The sequence below is a fragment of the Nyctereutes procyonoides genome, unplaced genomic scaffold (genome assembly GCF_905146905.1).
Source record: "Nyctereutes procyonoides isolate TBG_1078 unplaced genomic scaffold, NYPRO_anot_genome, whole genome shotgun sequence".
In the NCBI taxonomy this organism is placed as follows: Eukaryota; Metazoa; Chordata; class Mammalia; order Carnivora; family Canidae; genus Nyctereutes; species Nyctereutes procyonoides.
In genome coordinates, this window is record NW_026575125.1 from 80,744,390 (window position 1) to 80,760,697 (window position 16,308).

The 16,308-nt window shown below is 39.0% G+C and overlaps 1 protein-coding gene across 1 annotated transcript in view; it reads right to left on the bottom strand.

Moving 5' to 3' along the window:
- Positions 1-9,036: 9,036 nt before the first annotated feature.
- GUCY2F (guanylate cyclase 2F, retinal) overlaps positions 9,037-16,308 on the bottom strand; it is a 100,397-nt gene continuing 93,125 nt past the window's right edge. The window contains exons 17-19 of the mRNA XM_055337469.1: positions 13,003-13,091; positions 12,827-12,915; positions 9,037-9,918 (exon numbers count right to left, since the gene is read on the bottom strand). Of these exons, the coding sequence (XP_055193444.1) occupies positions 12,828-12,915; positions 13,003-13,091 (177 nt within the window). The 3' untranslated portion in view covers positions 9,037-9,918; position 12,827. The remainder of the gene's footprint in view (positions 9,919-12,826; positions 12,916-13,002; positions 13,092-16,308) is intronic.

Sequence of the window (16,308 nt, forward strand, 5' to 3'; positions counted from 1 at the left end):
CTCAGTGGTTTAGTGCCACCTTCAGCCCAGGGTGTGATCCTGGAGACCGGGGATGGAGTCCCATGTCGGGCTCCTTGTGGGGAACCTGCTTCTCCCTCTACCTGTGTCTCTGCCTCTCTCTCTCTCCCTGTGTCTTTCATGAATAAATAAATAAAATCTTTTTAAAAAGGAGTGTATATCATAGTCATCAACTATTAAGGTTGACCTGCATTTTAATTAATTAATGCAAGGACCTTTGCTAAGTTCTTGAGACATTATGTCGACATTGCTATGAATCATTGAGTTATTCTGATTGTTATGTCTATGCCAACTACTACTCGCCATATCTATCATCAGAGTGCAAATCCCATCTGGCATCAAAATCCCATGACTTACATGAGATAGTAAGGTTAGAATGAATACTGAAGTGATTTACTTTGTTAATTTGGGAGTAATCTTGAAGAGATCTAGAAACTTAGATATACTAAACTTAGACTTCACCTTTTCTATAAACATAGAAGCTGGTATGTCTTTACTTCTACAACTAGTGTTAGGGCCATAAATGAGAAGATAAAGATGTTTTCTTCATGCCTTTAAAGTGCTTTCAATTTACTTTTCTATCTCTTAGCCATGATTTTTGTCAATAGAAAAGGATGGTCTGAAATATTTACATTTGGCCTTAGAATTTGGGATTGGATTTTTGTTTCAAGAGGTATGCCTAATGCTTAGAAACTTCATACCACAAGCCAAATATTGAAGCTGCATTGCAAAGGGCAGGTATAGAAAGCACTGGGAAGTTTAGCCAGCCCTTCTTTGCTCTCTCTGCATGTTGAAGATGACATCTTTCAGAATGATGTATAAAACTAGTTCAAGAGGGGCTTCACATTATATGTTGTGTACTCTGTTACTTTATGTCTCAGTTTTAATCGAACATTAAGGGAATGCAGTATTTTAATTGTAACTCTGCCAATATATTTATCTAGAGGCCTGTTGCCATTTTTGTCTTTTATGTTTTTGTCGCCAAGAAAGGCAGGATTACATTTTTTTTTCCAGATGGAGTTGGTGTAGTGTATTCTTGGTTATCAAAATACTCATAGTTTGGGGACTTTGACATGATAAATATTCATGGTGTGTAAAAGCATGATACATAACTGTACGATCTTACTTAAAATGCTTACTTGTGTAGATAGATACACACACAGGACCTAGAAGTCAAACTGCAAACTGCTTGTGATTATGGATGACTTTGTTCTTTGCTTCTTGTGTTTTTCAGTTTCCTTTTATGCACATATTAACTTTTAAAAAATAAATTTTTAAAAAACCTAAAAAAAAAGAGGGGCTTCAGCCCTTCTACCAGGCTTGCTGCCTTTTCTGACCATATCCACCAGCAGATTTTGCTATACCTAACTACTGTTCCCAAATATTTTTGTTTCCAACTCTGTGGGAAATCCTATTCTATAAATTGGAGTAGAAAAGAAGAGAAATTGGGTTAATAACAAAAGGGAGTGAAATTCAATGATTCTGGTAATCCATCTGTCCATAAAGAAGAATTGACTAAAGTTCCATATCATGATGTGATGGGATGAAACTTATTAATGTTTATATGTTAACCAACTTTCTCTTTTTCCCAGTGTATCCAAGAGAGGTTGGTTTTTGTTTTCTCAGATTTTTACCACTCTAACCTCTTCCTCCTCTGTTTAGCAAATTGATTTCAAGAAGAGAGACAGCAGGAATGCATGAGAGTCAGGGAGAAAGGATTTAGGCTGAATTATAAGTTAAGATACATAATAAAGTGCTTGGAGCAAAGGCAATATTGAGAAAAGAGAATTGTTCTGCCTGGAGGTCCAGGAAAAGTTGGAGGGGGTGATGAGTTGAAGAGAGAGACACTAGAAACCTGTGGAATATGATGGGGAAAAAAGCAGGAGAGAAAGGAGGATTTCAATGAGCTTTCCTAAATCCCCTTCATGGTTTTTTATTACTACAGGATATGATTTATTTTGAAATTACTTTTGGTGGCTAAACTATGTCTTTGACCAAGACACTACTCTAACACTGGTCAACAAGGGTCCTCACACCATAAAAGTTTCATTAATTTCATAAAATCATCTTTCTCTGAAGTTGAATGCCTTGCCCCTGTAGATATGCAATGACACTTCATAGAAGATCTGACAAATTGGTTTTTCCCGGTAGCTAACCATCAAAACCCTCCCTGAGGCTTAGGCCCTGGTGAGATGCAGTCTGGTATCAATAGCACTATCCCTCATCCCTGACATTTGGCTAGAAATTGTAACTTTCTCCAGTGCTTTGACATCAATTACCTCTTCTTCCATCTTCACAGCATCTCTAAAGAGGTAGGTAGGACAGGAATGCATACTTCTACTGTCCTTGGCTGGCAAGTAACTGGCAGAGACCACAAATCCTTAGGCTCCTAATCTCTATTTTTTGGTATATGTTCCTCAGTGAATTCAACTATAAATTGTCTGCAATCCAAAGGATAACTTGTTATAGGAGATACTTGAGAGCAGATAAGGATCATGTTAACTGTCTATTCTTCTGGGTTTTCTGTGCCAGGTCTCTATATTAAGCCAGAAAGCAATTTACCTTAACCACAATATCTTCGCTTTCTAAAGGAAAAAGACTCCTACTGGTTTAAGATGTGAAATTTTACAGCCTTTTTTTTGAAGGGGATGCAAAGACATTTCCATTTGAAGATTATATCTCTATCTTTTGCAAGACCACATTGTCCATTATAATAAATACTACCCATTATATAAGGAATTACACGATAAATTCCTCCCAGAATTCAGTGTCAGGGAAAAAATCTGTCTAGGCAGATGAATTCATAGTCATTTTTCTTTTTCACTCGACAGAGAACTATGTGACTCAATTTGGTTGTTTTCCTCCCTTTTTACCTCAACTGCCAAGAAACTCAAGAATAAAATTTAGTGGTCAAATACAGTGATTTATCATGGTGCTATCTGAAGATTCTAATTCTGCTTCTTATAACTTCTTGTCTGCTTTTAATTTGAACTGATCTGTGATTCATGTGTTCTGAACATTTGGAAACTGCTTAAATCCTTTTAAGGAGGCATGTTAGAAAATCATGAAACCAAAGACTCAAGTGGGAAGGAATATCAAAAGATCATTTATCCCAATTGTCTATACAATGGTAGAAGTATTGTCTACTTTTCCTCACAACATGACCATTCAGCCTCTGTCTGAATACCTACCAATTACAGAGAACTCACTATCTCTAAGACCCAAACATTCATTTTTGGACATTTCTGATTACTAGAAATTTCTTCCTTATGTTGACCTTATGCCTCCAGCTTCCATCACTTGATTCTGATTCTATTTCTTGAGGCTCCAAGAAACAAAATGAACCCCAGCTCTCCGTGGTATCCTTTCACATATATCAAGAGAACTATTTATGGCCCCTCTTAGTCCTTTAGTCTCTACTTCTCTTGGCTAAATATTAATTCCTAAAATTGATTTCCCTCAATACTTCAAGGGGAAACCATAGTAAACAATAATTGGATTCTTTTCAATGTGTGAATCATCAAAAACACAAGAAATAATAAGTGTTGGTGAAGATGTAAGGAAAAGGAACCCTCATGCACTGCTGGTGAGGATGCAAATTGATGCAGTCACTGTGGAAAATAGTAGGACGTTCCTCAAAATAATTAAAAAATAGAATTCAATGCATGAATGGGGAACATTTTTGCTATCAAAGATTAGTAACTGTTAAGAAAAAATAGCTAACTAGGGTGCTTGGGTGGCTCCGTCAGTTAAAGTGTCTGCCTTCAGCTCAGGTCATGATCTCAGGGTCCTGGGATAGAGCCCAGAGTCCAGCTCCCTGCTGAGCAGGGAGTCTGCTTCTCCCTCTCCCTCTGCTCCTCCCTTCTGCTCATGCTCATGCTCTGTCTCTCTCTCTCTCAAATAAATAAATAAAATCTTTAAAAAAAGAAAAAAAATAGCTAACCAACAATGGTATAATAAATACATGACTTAATTTATCCCTTTGGAATTTAATGAGGGGAATATAAAAACAGTACTGCTTTTCAGATTAGAAGCAAAGTAACCTCAATTTAATAAACATGACAAATACAAAATATACTTTTTAAAAATAATTAAATTATATAAATATATCATTGTACATATCTAGAAATAGAGATAGAAAAGGGTGATGGAGGATAGACAGATGTATGGAAAGAAAAACATTAAAGTAAAAAAGGAAAAGAGTTGAAAATGCACAGAGAAAAGTACACAGAGAGGCACAGAAACATTTATTCAACACATATTTATTGAGTGCCTTTTATATGTGTCAGGTACTGTGTAGAGTACAAACATGACTCAAATGATTCCTGCCCTCAGGTAGCTGTAACATTTATTATTTTCTCTATATCAAAATATAAGAGAGATAAGTACACACACAGCTATACAAAACAGGTAAATATTATATAAACATTAAAAAAGCATAGATAAAATTATTATAGAAATTCAGAAATAGGGACATATCACTAGAGAGAACAAGGACACCTGCATGGAAGAAGGAATATTTGACTAGACTTTCAAGGATGGGTTGAATTTGGGCCTGTAGTGTAGGAGGCAAGGAGAGATTTTCAGTAGAGGAAAAGCACAAATAAAGGCATGCTAATCAGAGAAGGTCAGGGGAAAGAGCAAGAAATTGGTTTGTGCTAGAGCATAAACTGTAAGAAGAAGGACAGAGAACATTAGGTTGGAACTTAACTAAGGAATTTATAAAAATGTACAAACATTAAAATTTTTGGAACAAAGACCTGAAATTTAATCCCAAAAAAGTACACTGAAATAGAGACAGAAATACACACAGAGGGAAAAAATTACTTCTCTGGAGTAACATAATCACCTTATAGCACTCTTTTGGAATACTCTCACTATAAACTATTAAAGTAATGTTGTATTTTCAAATTATAGGCATAAATGAGGATATTCCATGTTAATGTTTGTCCTGTGAGGTCAGTAACTAAGTAAATCCAAATGTGACCAACGGGGCAGGTTCTACAGACTCACAACCATCCCAACGAATTTATTCTGACTCTTGGTTGCTCCTGGATCAAGGAATACCCCAAAGAACAAGCATGTCTTGCTTCTTATCCACACTGCCACTTGTAAAGAACCTAGCTCCATCAGCTAGCCCCCTAGAGGGCTCCCAGAAATTGCTTAGAGCAATTGCTTTTCCTTTAATCTCTCATTCCAGGAAGGCATGATGAGGAGAGCTTCACCTGGGACTCTTCTACATGATGGGCTTAATCACACCTGAAGCAGTTGAAGTCCGTGGAGCAAAGACCCTCTCTGGCTAGTCTATACTCACTGGGTTCATAAGTAGGCCCACAACTCAGATTTTATGGCTCTGGAGGATAAAGGTAGTATCAACAATAATATCTGAATTAGTTCTTAACTTGCTTTGAAGTTTGTGGGCTTAGTTCTCTATGTCCCTCACTTTGTACTGGAGCTATTATTTGGTTGATGAGCATAGTGAGAATATTCCTAAGATGTTCTCTGAAGTCTGGCCTCTTCTCAGGTATTTTCAAGACTAATTCTATAAATGGAACTAAGGCCATGTGCTATAAACTACAAATGAATCCATAGGACTGGGAAGAACTGAAGGTTTGTTTTCCATACATTAGGGCCAAATTAGGAATATTCATATCTATGCATAAAATCCTGTCTCCATGGTAAAGGTGATTGAGAAATCTGCAATCTCTCTCTCTCTCTCTCTCTCTCTCTCTCTCTCTCTCTCTCTCTCTCTCTCCTATTAATGTCAATACAGTTATCTCCTCAAAACACTCTAAAGTATTCCTGCCAAGCCTGTGCCCATATACATGGCAAGAGATCTTATGCCAGGTTCTCTAAGAATAAGTATTCCTAAGGGTCAAGGGTTGTACTTGATAACTCAAATCTCTTTTTGACCTTGGTAAGAGCAGTTCCTCTTCTACTAACTAGAGGGTGACCATAAGAATATGACTTCTCTTCTCTGGAGCCCAATATCCTTTTTTCACATTTCAACAGGGTTGATGATCTCCAAGATCCTTCCAACTCTATGATTCTATTTGCTTATTTATTTGCATGAAATTAGATCACCTTTAAAAAATTTCTTTTTTATTAAAAGATTTTATTTATCCATGAGAGACACACAGAGAGACAGGCAGAGACAGACGCAGAGGAAGAGGCAGCCTCCATGCAGGGAGCCCGATGTGGGACTCAGTCCCAGGACTGTGGGATCACACCCTGAGCCAAAGGCAGACACTCAACCTCTGAGCCACCCAGGTGTCCCACCTTTCAAAAATTATTTTTATTTATTTATTTTTTTTTCAAAAATTCTTAATGGCATCTGGAGCCACTCTAATTTTCTGTGAGCCAAAGTGAGAATATAGATTAATGGTCACCTCTATTCTCAGTGTCTCTTTGAAAAAGATCCACTGTTGCTTGCCTGCAGCAAATCCAAACTGGAAAAGAGGTGAGATAGTTGGATTTTTACAAATCCCTCCAGAGAAACCCAAGCAACACACAAACAACAGATATATCATGTATTTTTTTTAAAGATAACTTTCATCTGCAGTTTGTGTCTGTGGTCTACCTATCAATTATCTTGACCTAAAAAGATCTCATGGATCAGAAAAGGGGTAAGAGAGAATTCTATTACAAAGTTTCCACTATTTTAATGGGCTAGAAGCAACCAACCAGATGGGAAATGTGCTTGATTAGGTCAACCAGCTTTAACTAGAGGACAGGTTAAAATAAAATGGTCAATCCATTGTGACCTTTTGTCTAATTAATGCTTACTTGATTCAACTAAGTTTTTAAGTTACACCCAATTGTTTGATATCACATAGATGTGACCACCCAGTGCACAGAGTATTATGATTTGGCTGTTTGCCACCTCCCACTCCTTGCAAATTGATTCCACTTGGATTAAGGACAAGAATGTGATGAGATGAGTAGGTTGGTAATAAATTTGTTTATACTAAGCCTAAAACAAGGTAGACAGAATGGGAGTCGTTGGAACAACACTTTTTGGTAGAGTAGCTTTATGTAGTAAACTGAGTTAGAGCTCTCTGATGAGGTATAGCCATCTGCTATCTCCTCCTGCTTAGCTATGCCAAGAGAAATAAGAAACGAGTGGATCACTGAAAGCTGCTCACATTCTAAGCTGATTCAGCCTCTACCACCAAAAGTTGAGTAACATAGCCAGCAATAAAATAAAAGTAAAATGGGTTAATTTAAGAATCAGCTGACTTAAGGTATTATTTGGCTGAGTGGCTGTTATAATAACATGCAATAATGTATGAAGTGGGCCCAAATAAGTATAGAATAAAGAACATAAAAAAATAAAGAACATAAAGGGAATGTGAGCAATTTAAATTTCCTATAAACCTTTCTGTGTTTTCTAAATTTTTGACAATCAACCTGCATTGCCATTGAGATCAGTAAGATAACAAATCTAAAGGGACTTAAATAATGCTCCATGGGTTGACCATTTTGTTAAGTTACATTGTATAGTAAAACCTCAAATAAGCAGAACCTAACTTGTAATTCATCAACATTTGGCTTTCTTTTTCTAATAATCTATTTCGAGAAGAGACAAATCACAGAAAAGCAAGCATATACAAGAGAGATGAAAACAGATTTGAATCTGTTTGAAAGCATTGTTCAAATTGTTTTCTAAATATTTTGTTTTGTACAGGTAATATAAGCTAGAAAAGAGCTGTGATAAAATATCATTTTGGTCCTTCATAACCACCAACTGAAGCCACTGTGCTAGTAGCAACAGGTGAAGAGAAAAATAATCAGTTGTATATGAGAAGTAGGCTTTATTCCACTAGGTAAGTCAAATGGTTCATGGGAGTAGAGTGTTTTTCTTCTCTGCAGATAATGAAAATGCTAAGGCAAATTAAAGAGAGCTTAGTTTTGGTCAATGCAGAAGGCCTTAATGAAAAAGAATCCAAGAAAGGATAGAGTGGTCTTAGATAGGAGTTTATGACAGAATCAAGCAAAGGAAGACATGATCATGCACAAGACAGGATTAGTAGGCTATAAAAGGTGAATTTGGTTGATATGCTGGACTTGAGAAATACCAAAGAGGGAAATAGGAGATAGGATCAGACACAGAGCTAATGGATCACCTCAGTGGGTCTTGTTACTCAATATTTTGCAGGTCTAGCCCAGAGCTATAGTTCCTAGGCTAAAGGACTGGATTAGGTTTGAGAGAATTCTGATTCATGGAGCCTATAGCTGCAGCCCCATTCATTCCCTACCCTTGCCCTCAATGATCCTTGCAATTCATACTAGAGGGCAGTGCTACCTCCTCTAGGAGAAGTAGTCTTTGGTTTTGAGTTGATATCTTTCTTAGAAACTTCCCTTAGGCCTTGCCTCTGTAGAATTCTTTTTTTTTCCTTCCTAGAATTCTTAAAAGCTCAGCTTTTGACTGAGACCTAGCTACAAGTAGAGGATGATATTTCATGTCTACTCCTCTGCCATGCCTAGAAAAAGGAATTAGAAACTCTGATCAAGGAAGCTGAAAGGTAACTTCAGCCTTTTCTGAATCCTCTCAAACAGCTCTAGCATAGTAAAGAGACTATCTGAGGCTGAGAGAGGTTAAGTTTCTGTGAAGAGTCCAGGGATGCTTTGAGTGAAAGTAGTGGGGAAACTGTCGGGAAGAGCTTTTGACTTTAAGCTTAGATTCAGAGTCAGTTGATAATGGAAAAATTAAATATGAGTGAGAAAGGTATCAAGTTATACTCTAGGCATTTCTTTTTTTAAAAAAAGGCTTGTTCTAAAAGAATTAACTGCTTTACTGGCTGATATGTTTGGGTTCAGCTGTTTTAATAAAGAGATTATTTTTTATAATAAAAGGGAGGAAAAGCTTGCTTAACTATTTTAAACATGCCTATGACTTAAGTCTTATTGCTTTGGTCCATGTGACTGTGGCAAGCCACTGCCAATAACCCCTTGAAAGTAGAATCTGGAAAACTAAGAGCACAAAGTAAAAACAAATGTTCAAAGGGATTTATTTTAGGGAGCAGGGTAGGGGCTTAAAAGGCAGGGTCGGCAGGAGAAGGGAGAAAAGAATAAAACTTAAAGGAAATTGCTCAGTTCAATCCACTACTTCTGTATCTTTTACCCTGACAATATCTCTTACATCTCTTCCATCATGTTCAGAATATAACCCTGAGGCCCAGTGAGCTCCTCACCTATCTAGCAAAGACTATTCAGTTATGTTGCCTCTATTCTCTTTACTTACACAGGAAAAGAGACCATGACAGTTGTGGAAATATTTTGAATAATAAGCAATAAGAAAACAAAGGAACTTCTTCTTAGCCCTCAATTATCCAAACAACACAATTAAGCAGACTCTTCTCCTTCCCTCTACTTCCTATGCATTCCAGTCAACTGAGGTCACAGAGGACTGAGATTCAGATGTATGTTTGCTGGAAGTTTTTTTTTCCTGGCACTAATCTCATAGTATCTGAGTTATAAATTATGCTCATTAAATACTTTCTAGAGATTCAAACAAAATGAAAAAGAAAACAAAGTGCCTCCTACTTTTTTCTGTGAAAATAGAGACCTTCTTATTTTAGTCCAAATTGGGCCTGCTATTTTGCAATGACTAAACTTGGAGGTGGTTCTCTACTCTTCCTTAGGTTTCATATCCATTGCAGTTTACATTCAAATGGCCTTTTTGGTGATAGCTGTGTAATGAACAAAACTTATTAAAGTTACTTTCCGGGGGCCCCCTTTCACTGGAATTAGGCTTGAATAACCCCATAGACTGGTCATCCTCAGAGGGTTGTATAGTAATTCATTAATTTCTTGCCCAGGCAGAACAATTTGTTGAACTGGAGTGAGCTTTTCCATTGCTTCACCAAGAGAAGATTCCAATCTCACAACTTTTCACTCCTGGGTAGGAGAAAGAGAACACAGTAAGTATACCTTCTCCATCCTAGGCCTTTCACAGGATTTCAATATGAATGATTCCAAGCCACACAACGCCACTCTACGCAAAGAGCTTGCAAATCGCTAAACTTTCCTGGATTGCTGAACAAATAAACATTATATGTGTCAGGTCTACATAGCTAGATGTTGCTATTTATAAGGGTTTTTACAAATTTAACAAAAAAGAGGGCATGTTAATATATAAGTAATCTTCAACTTACTAATGAGATGTGTCCTAAACATTTATAAGTCAATGATTTGGAAGTTGGAATGCGTTGCTCCATAGAAACTGTGTTATATATGTGGTGGTCAGGTTTCTAGGCCAGTCTGCAAAGGCTGATTTAACCCACATGGAGCAGTTATATTAGAGCTCTGGCAGAGGTCCTAGGTCCTGAGAGCAGATGGAAAAGCATGCTTTCTTCCCATTTTTTGTGTCCAAAGAAAACCCAGAGCAAAGACTTAAAAATGGGGAAATCTAAACTGACTTTTCCACTCCTATACTTGTTTTCACCCTTCTCCCATCTCCCAGGGATCCACTGCTCTTATGCTGTCCAAAGACATCTACTATGACCTTCTAGTCTTCATAGCTGCCAAACTTCCTCATTGCTCCTGGTCCTAACCAAAATGAAACTTCCAAGTGCTCCTGAACATCTAGCTCAGTTCACCTTCACTCTGGTATGAGTGATTAATCATCTCTTAACCTCCAAAAGGTACATCTATGATTAAAAGTTTCATCAATACCAAATGAAGCCCAATTGGTGAAATTCTAGGGAAAATAACTAGATGACATGATAACCTTTAGGAAGGTTTAGAACGTGGTAGATATTTGGGGACGTGAAAAAGGAGCTACTAGGTAGATAGCATGGCCCTGCCTGAGAGGCAGCCATAGCAGTCAGTTCACCAAAGCTGTGCCCCTTTCACAGCATCTTTCTTTCTTCCACGTCTGACCACAGAGGGCTCCCTAAAGGTTTCAGATTTTCCCCTAACAACTCCCATGACAACAACGGGTGAAAGGCATTCATTGATATTGTGGGTCTTCGGTGAATTGGGTCTATCTCACTAGGAGTCAGCCGAAAATTCATAGAAAGTTGGTAACATTGTAGAATAGGTGGTGTTATTGGATGACATCAACATAGGACATTTAATGAGAGAAGCAAGATGTCTGAGAGCTCTTAGATCTGGATCAAGCCTTCTGATATTTGTCAAGGGTGCTTTTCTTGAGGATTTTTGTGATTTTCACAGTCTGCCAAGGCCACTGTGGTCAATTAACATGTTAATTAAAGCATAAGTGCTAATGAGGCCAAGATCAGAGGTCAAATCCACATTGGGGCCAGTTGGCTTCAATCCATCCCATATACTCACAGCCCATAGAAGCCTGCCCTCTATTAAGGGGGTCCAGATGAGTGAGTATAAATGGCCTAAGGCACATCCATTTGCAGTGCTGGGAAAACACTACAAAGCACACAGCCAGTGATGGTGAGTCAGCTGCAGTGTCTTCTACAAACTCCAACACATTTTTAGGAACAGATAGATTCTTGCACAGTGCCTAAAATGCCTATGCCACCCCATCAAAGGGAAAACCCTTCAAGAGCTTCCAAGACCTTTCTTGCTGTGAGAGAAAGATAGAGAGATAGAGAAAGAGATTGTGTGCCTATGTGTGTCTGTGTGTTTCCTTCCCCAGGGGAAAGAATGATACTGGAAATTAGATGAATGTGTGTCCCAGCTGCTTAATCTGCTTGTACTGACCAATAGGAAGAAACAGAGCTAGATCCCAGGTGGCAGGACGGCAGAGGGTGTTATAGGGGGCTGCAGGGCAGCCGCATGCTCAGTACTGAAGCCTTTCTGAAGCATAAATATTATGATTTACAGAGAGTACCTGTGATAATTGGAGAAATGAAGACACATTGGGTTTCTTTAGGAGAGAATCAGTCATAGAGAGCTGACAAAGTCAACAGAGGCTAATAGGAAAACAAAATATAGGTGGATGTATTTAGCAGTTGCTGCTAGAATTGTGATTATTCTGAAAATATGCTAAGAACATATGCTAAGAAACAAGGGAGCAGGAGTTTATAGAGTGTATGAAGATGCCCTTATGTTTAATTCAGAATCTTGTTATTTCCAAGGATATGTGGACAGAGCAATGGATCTTAGGGTCAAAGTCTCCATAAAAGAGAAAATAAGAAAGTAAGATAGAGAAGAGATACTGACAGGAGCCCCAGAAAGCAATGGATTCCTCAGAGATAAATATATGGGGATAATTCTTGATAATTAGGCTGTTGTTGCTGCTTCATAATCATACCATTCTTGTAGGAGAAGGAGCAATGGGGAAAATTGTCCTGAATTCAAGCCAGGCAGTCAAGGAGTAACCAATCTTATTTTGGTTGGCAATGCCAACCTCAGAAGGGACCAAGCAGTGCCTCCAGTGGAAATGACATAACATCCCCTAAAAGATGGTCTTGCCAATGGATGCTGGGAAAAGAGGATCATCATAATATTGCTGTATTGCTTAGATATATGTGAATCTCCAAAGACGTGAGGTGGCTCATGTGGTCCAGGTACTTGACAATGAAACAGACAGGTGCACCTGTCTGATAACTGAATGACAAGGCCAGCCTTGTTAACATTCAAATGTGTTATCCGTGCAGGAAGCAAGGACCTCTCAGGCCGGGCAGCTGACCTCCCTCAAATTCAGCTTGCTCTGCAACAGGCCTCTCCACAAGGTTTTTGCTCAACTCAGTGGAGCTTGGAAATTCACCAACTCCATCACACTCTGCCAACAGAGTGTAGGCTTAGACGGGCACCCATGCCAAAGGGAGCCCCAGCTTTGAAAATTTGGCAAACTCCTATGCACTGTTTTCCTGCTGGCCATTACCTTATGGCTTGTTTCTCACCAGCTGCCTTTCTGCTTTTCTTTTCTGGAAGGCTGCAATCTCTACTGGTTGTAAGCCATGGCCCACTTGCCTATGGGGCAGAAGAGACACAAAAATAGTGAAGACAGTGGAGCAGAGTGGGAAAAGAAGACTCTAATTAAGTGTGAACTCTACTTACCCATCTTTGCCCATTGGTGGGGGCACAGGAAGGGGTTTTGTGAATCCTTTTTTTCCAACCAGCCAGAAAGTCTCTTCTGTGCCTTTGCCCTTATTATAGAAAATACAGAAAATCTTAAACATGCTATAACCAATTTTCCCAATTTTCCTTATTTTCTGGTCAATGGGGTATAAGCATTCAGTTGGGCTCAGAAATTGGCTCTGTTTCACCCTCATCACCATTCCCTGGAGTCTTCCTTCCTACACAGCTTCCTTACTATATATACCCGAGCCTCAGGCAAGTTCCATAAGCTGACACAGCAAGCAGATGAAAAGTTAACACCATTTGGTGGCACCAGGGTTGCTTAGTTGGCTCAGCTTCCAACTCTTTATTTCCGCACAGGTCATGATCTCAGGGTTGTGAGGCTGGGCATGGAGCCTGCTTAAGATTCTCCCTCTCCCCTTCTCCTTCTGCCCCTTCCCCTCTCTAAAAAAAAAGAAAGAAAAAGAAAAATGAACACCATTTGAAGCTGTCATCCAGATGCTTTGTCTACCCACTGTCACATAGCTCCATCGTTGGAAATGTGTGGTTGTTTGGCTTCATAGAAACCAAATATCTGGATGCTGAATTCAAGATTTTGTTTGTCATTTTTGCCCTGATCTTTTAGCCTTAGGTATCCCATTGTCTTTTGTATCTAGAGTACAAATATTCAGAGTCTATCTCCCCCAAACACTCACCAAAGGCTCTCATGAAATTCAAAAATTGGAATAGATATGGAAAGCAGGCTGTGCAACTTTACAGGCCAGGGCACCCTGGCTGCTTAGAGCAGTCCACATTTCTTTAAAAAAAACCATTTTATTTATTTATTCATGAGAGAGAGAGAGAGAGAGAGAGAGAGAGAGAAACACAGGCAGAGGGAGAAGCAGGCTCCATGCAGGGAGCCCAATGCGGGACTCAATCAGGGGAATCCAGGATCATGCCCTGACCGAAGGCAGGCACCAAACCACTGAGCTACCGAGGTGTCCCAAGCAGTCTACATTTCTGCAGTGTTCTTTTTTTCCTTCCAAGGGATTTTCACAGGTAGAGAGAGACCCCAGGGAAGCCTCCATCTACAGCCCAGTTTCTTGGTTGTCGAGAACCATGGATTCTGAGTAGAAAAAAGGAGTGTAAACTCCAGCTGGTCACCCCAGAGCCTAAGTGATGACCTCAGAGGAGCCAAGTTTTCTGCCTCTGCTTCACCCTCCCCTCTTTCCAACAAGCACTCTTCTCAATGTGTTTCACTCTCCTCCTTTCAATTGTCTTTCAACTGTTCTTTCATTTCTTCCAACCCATAAGGGAAAAAAATGTGTTTACTAAGACTGAGAAAAGTAATGGGATGTGTTTCCAACTCATTAACCTGAAATATGGTCTCACTCTTGGCTGATCTCATTTGGAACAGTTCTAAATTGTTTAACTTAGCAATTCACTTAGATTTGACCCCCTTTAAATATCGAATTCTTTTTTCTCTATTATACATCACATATATTAGGAGAATTCTTAGAATCCCAGCTCTCTGTTTACCCACCCTATTTCCAAAATTCTGCTAAAGAGAGAAAAGGGGGAAAACAAGTATACAACCACTAAAACCTAAAGCAAGCCCTTTGACTTAGTATCAATCCCTAGGCAGTCCCGGACACCCCCCCCCCCAAATAATAGCATCTTACTTTGGCCTAACACTTTTAAGACACTTTGGCATATCCTGTCTTTTTTAATTCTCACAAAACCTCTAGAAGGTGGGCTTATTATTAACTTCATTCTGAAAAGAGGGACACTGAGTTTCATGGAAATTAAATGATTTGTCAATAAGCGCGCATAGCTGGAACTTGAACCCAATTTTACTAGAGTCCAAGTTTTACTTATTTTCTTTTAACTATGAGTTAGCTATTTTTATTGAGATATAACTGACATACAACATACATACAACATACATATACAACATGTATACTGTAAAATGTTCATCACAGTAAGTCTAGTTAACAACTTAGACTCCAAATTTTAAATGCTCTTCTTTCTATACCATGTAACTTTTCCAACACCCTGGAGTCAAGGGACAGGTCTAGAGGCCAAAAAGCAACTGTTGAGAATATTAAAGATTGTGATTAATGAGCTTCCTGATAATCACAGGTCAGAAGAGGCTTCTATATGAAGAAATGGAAGCACAGAGAGGATAAAATTACTTGTCCAGTGTCACACATTGAGTAATTGATGGGACAAGAATTAGAGACCAGACATTTTGACCTTCATGACTCTGCCAACACAACCTCATTATTTCCTTTTTTTAAGAGATGGGGGTTGGGGAAGGGCAGAAGGAGAATGAGAGAGAGAAAAAATCTTAAGTGGGCTCCATGCCTAGCACAGACCCTGATACAGGGCTCAGTCTCACAACCCCAAGATCATAACCTGAGCTGAAATCAAGAGTCGGATGCTTAAGTGACTCAACCACTCAGGTGGCCCCAACCTCCTTAGCTCAATTGCTGGTATATGTGTGCATGTGCACATGTGTGTGTGCACATGCTTATACATGTGCAAACTTATATATATGAGTGTTAGGTGTTGAGAATAGGGGTGGAAGAGGTTGGGGAAAAAGAGAAATCACAAATCAAACAGGACTACAGCTTAGGGGCCTGACAATCAAATCCTATTTGGCCCCAGAATTCAGAGACAAGGTCACAAGTGTCCACCTCTGGCAATGACATAAACTGGCTTAGAACAGCCATTCAGGAAAGTCTTCTCAGAATGTAAATGTACCTAAGAGGCCCTAATAAATACAGCTGATAAGCCTAGGTATATACAAAGGCTCAGCAAGAAGCTTCAGACGTCAGAAAAACAATAACTGAAATAGGACTCATGTAAGAGAAGAGGTAATAAGACAACTTATCACTAGGCAATTAGGAAAGAAATATTTTAAAAAGTAGAATTGGCCAGTTACACACTGATGATTTGTTGCCAGTACAGAGGGGATTGGAGCAGGCAGTAGGACAACTTCTCAGAGGCTGAGCTTGTCACCTCTAAATGAGTCCTCCCCCAATCTACCTCAGCTTTCTCAGTTTGATGTCTTTCTTTGTAACCCCCACCCACCTAATTACTCAACTGCACTATGTTCTCTTCTCTCACCCAATCCAATCTTTGATTCCACTAGGGGTAACAACTAAGTGTTACCACTCCAGTGAAGGAGATAGAGTAGGAAAAGAGTGTTGTTATTGGATCCAATCCTTGAATCCAAGAGAAGAAGCTCTGATAGAGGAATTTCAAGCATCAGTCAGCTGGAAGGAGAAGATGATTTCAACT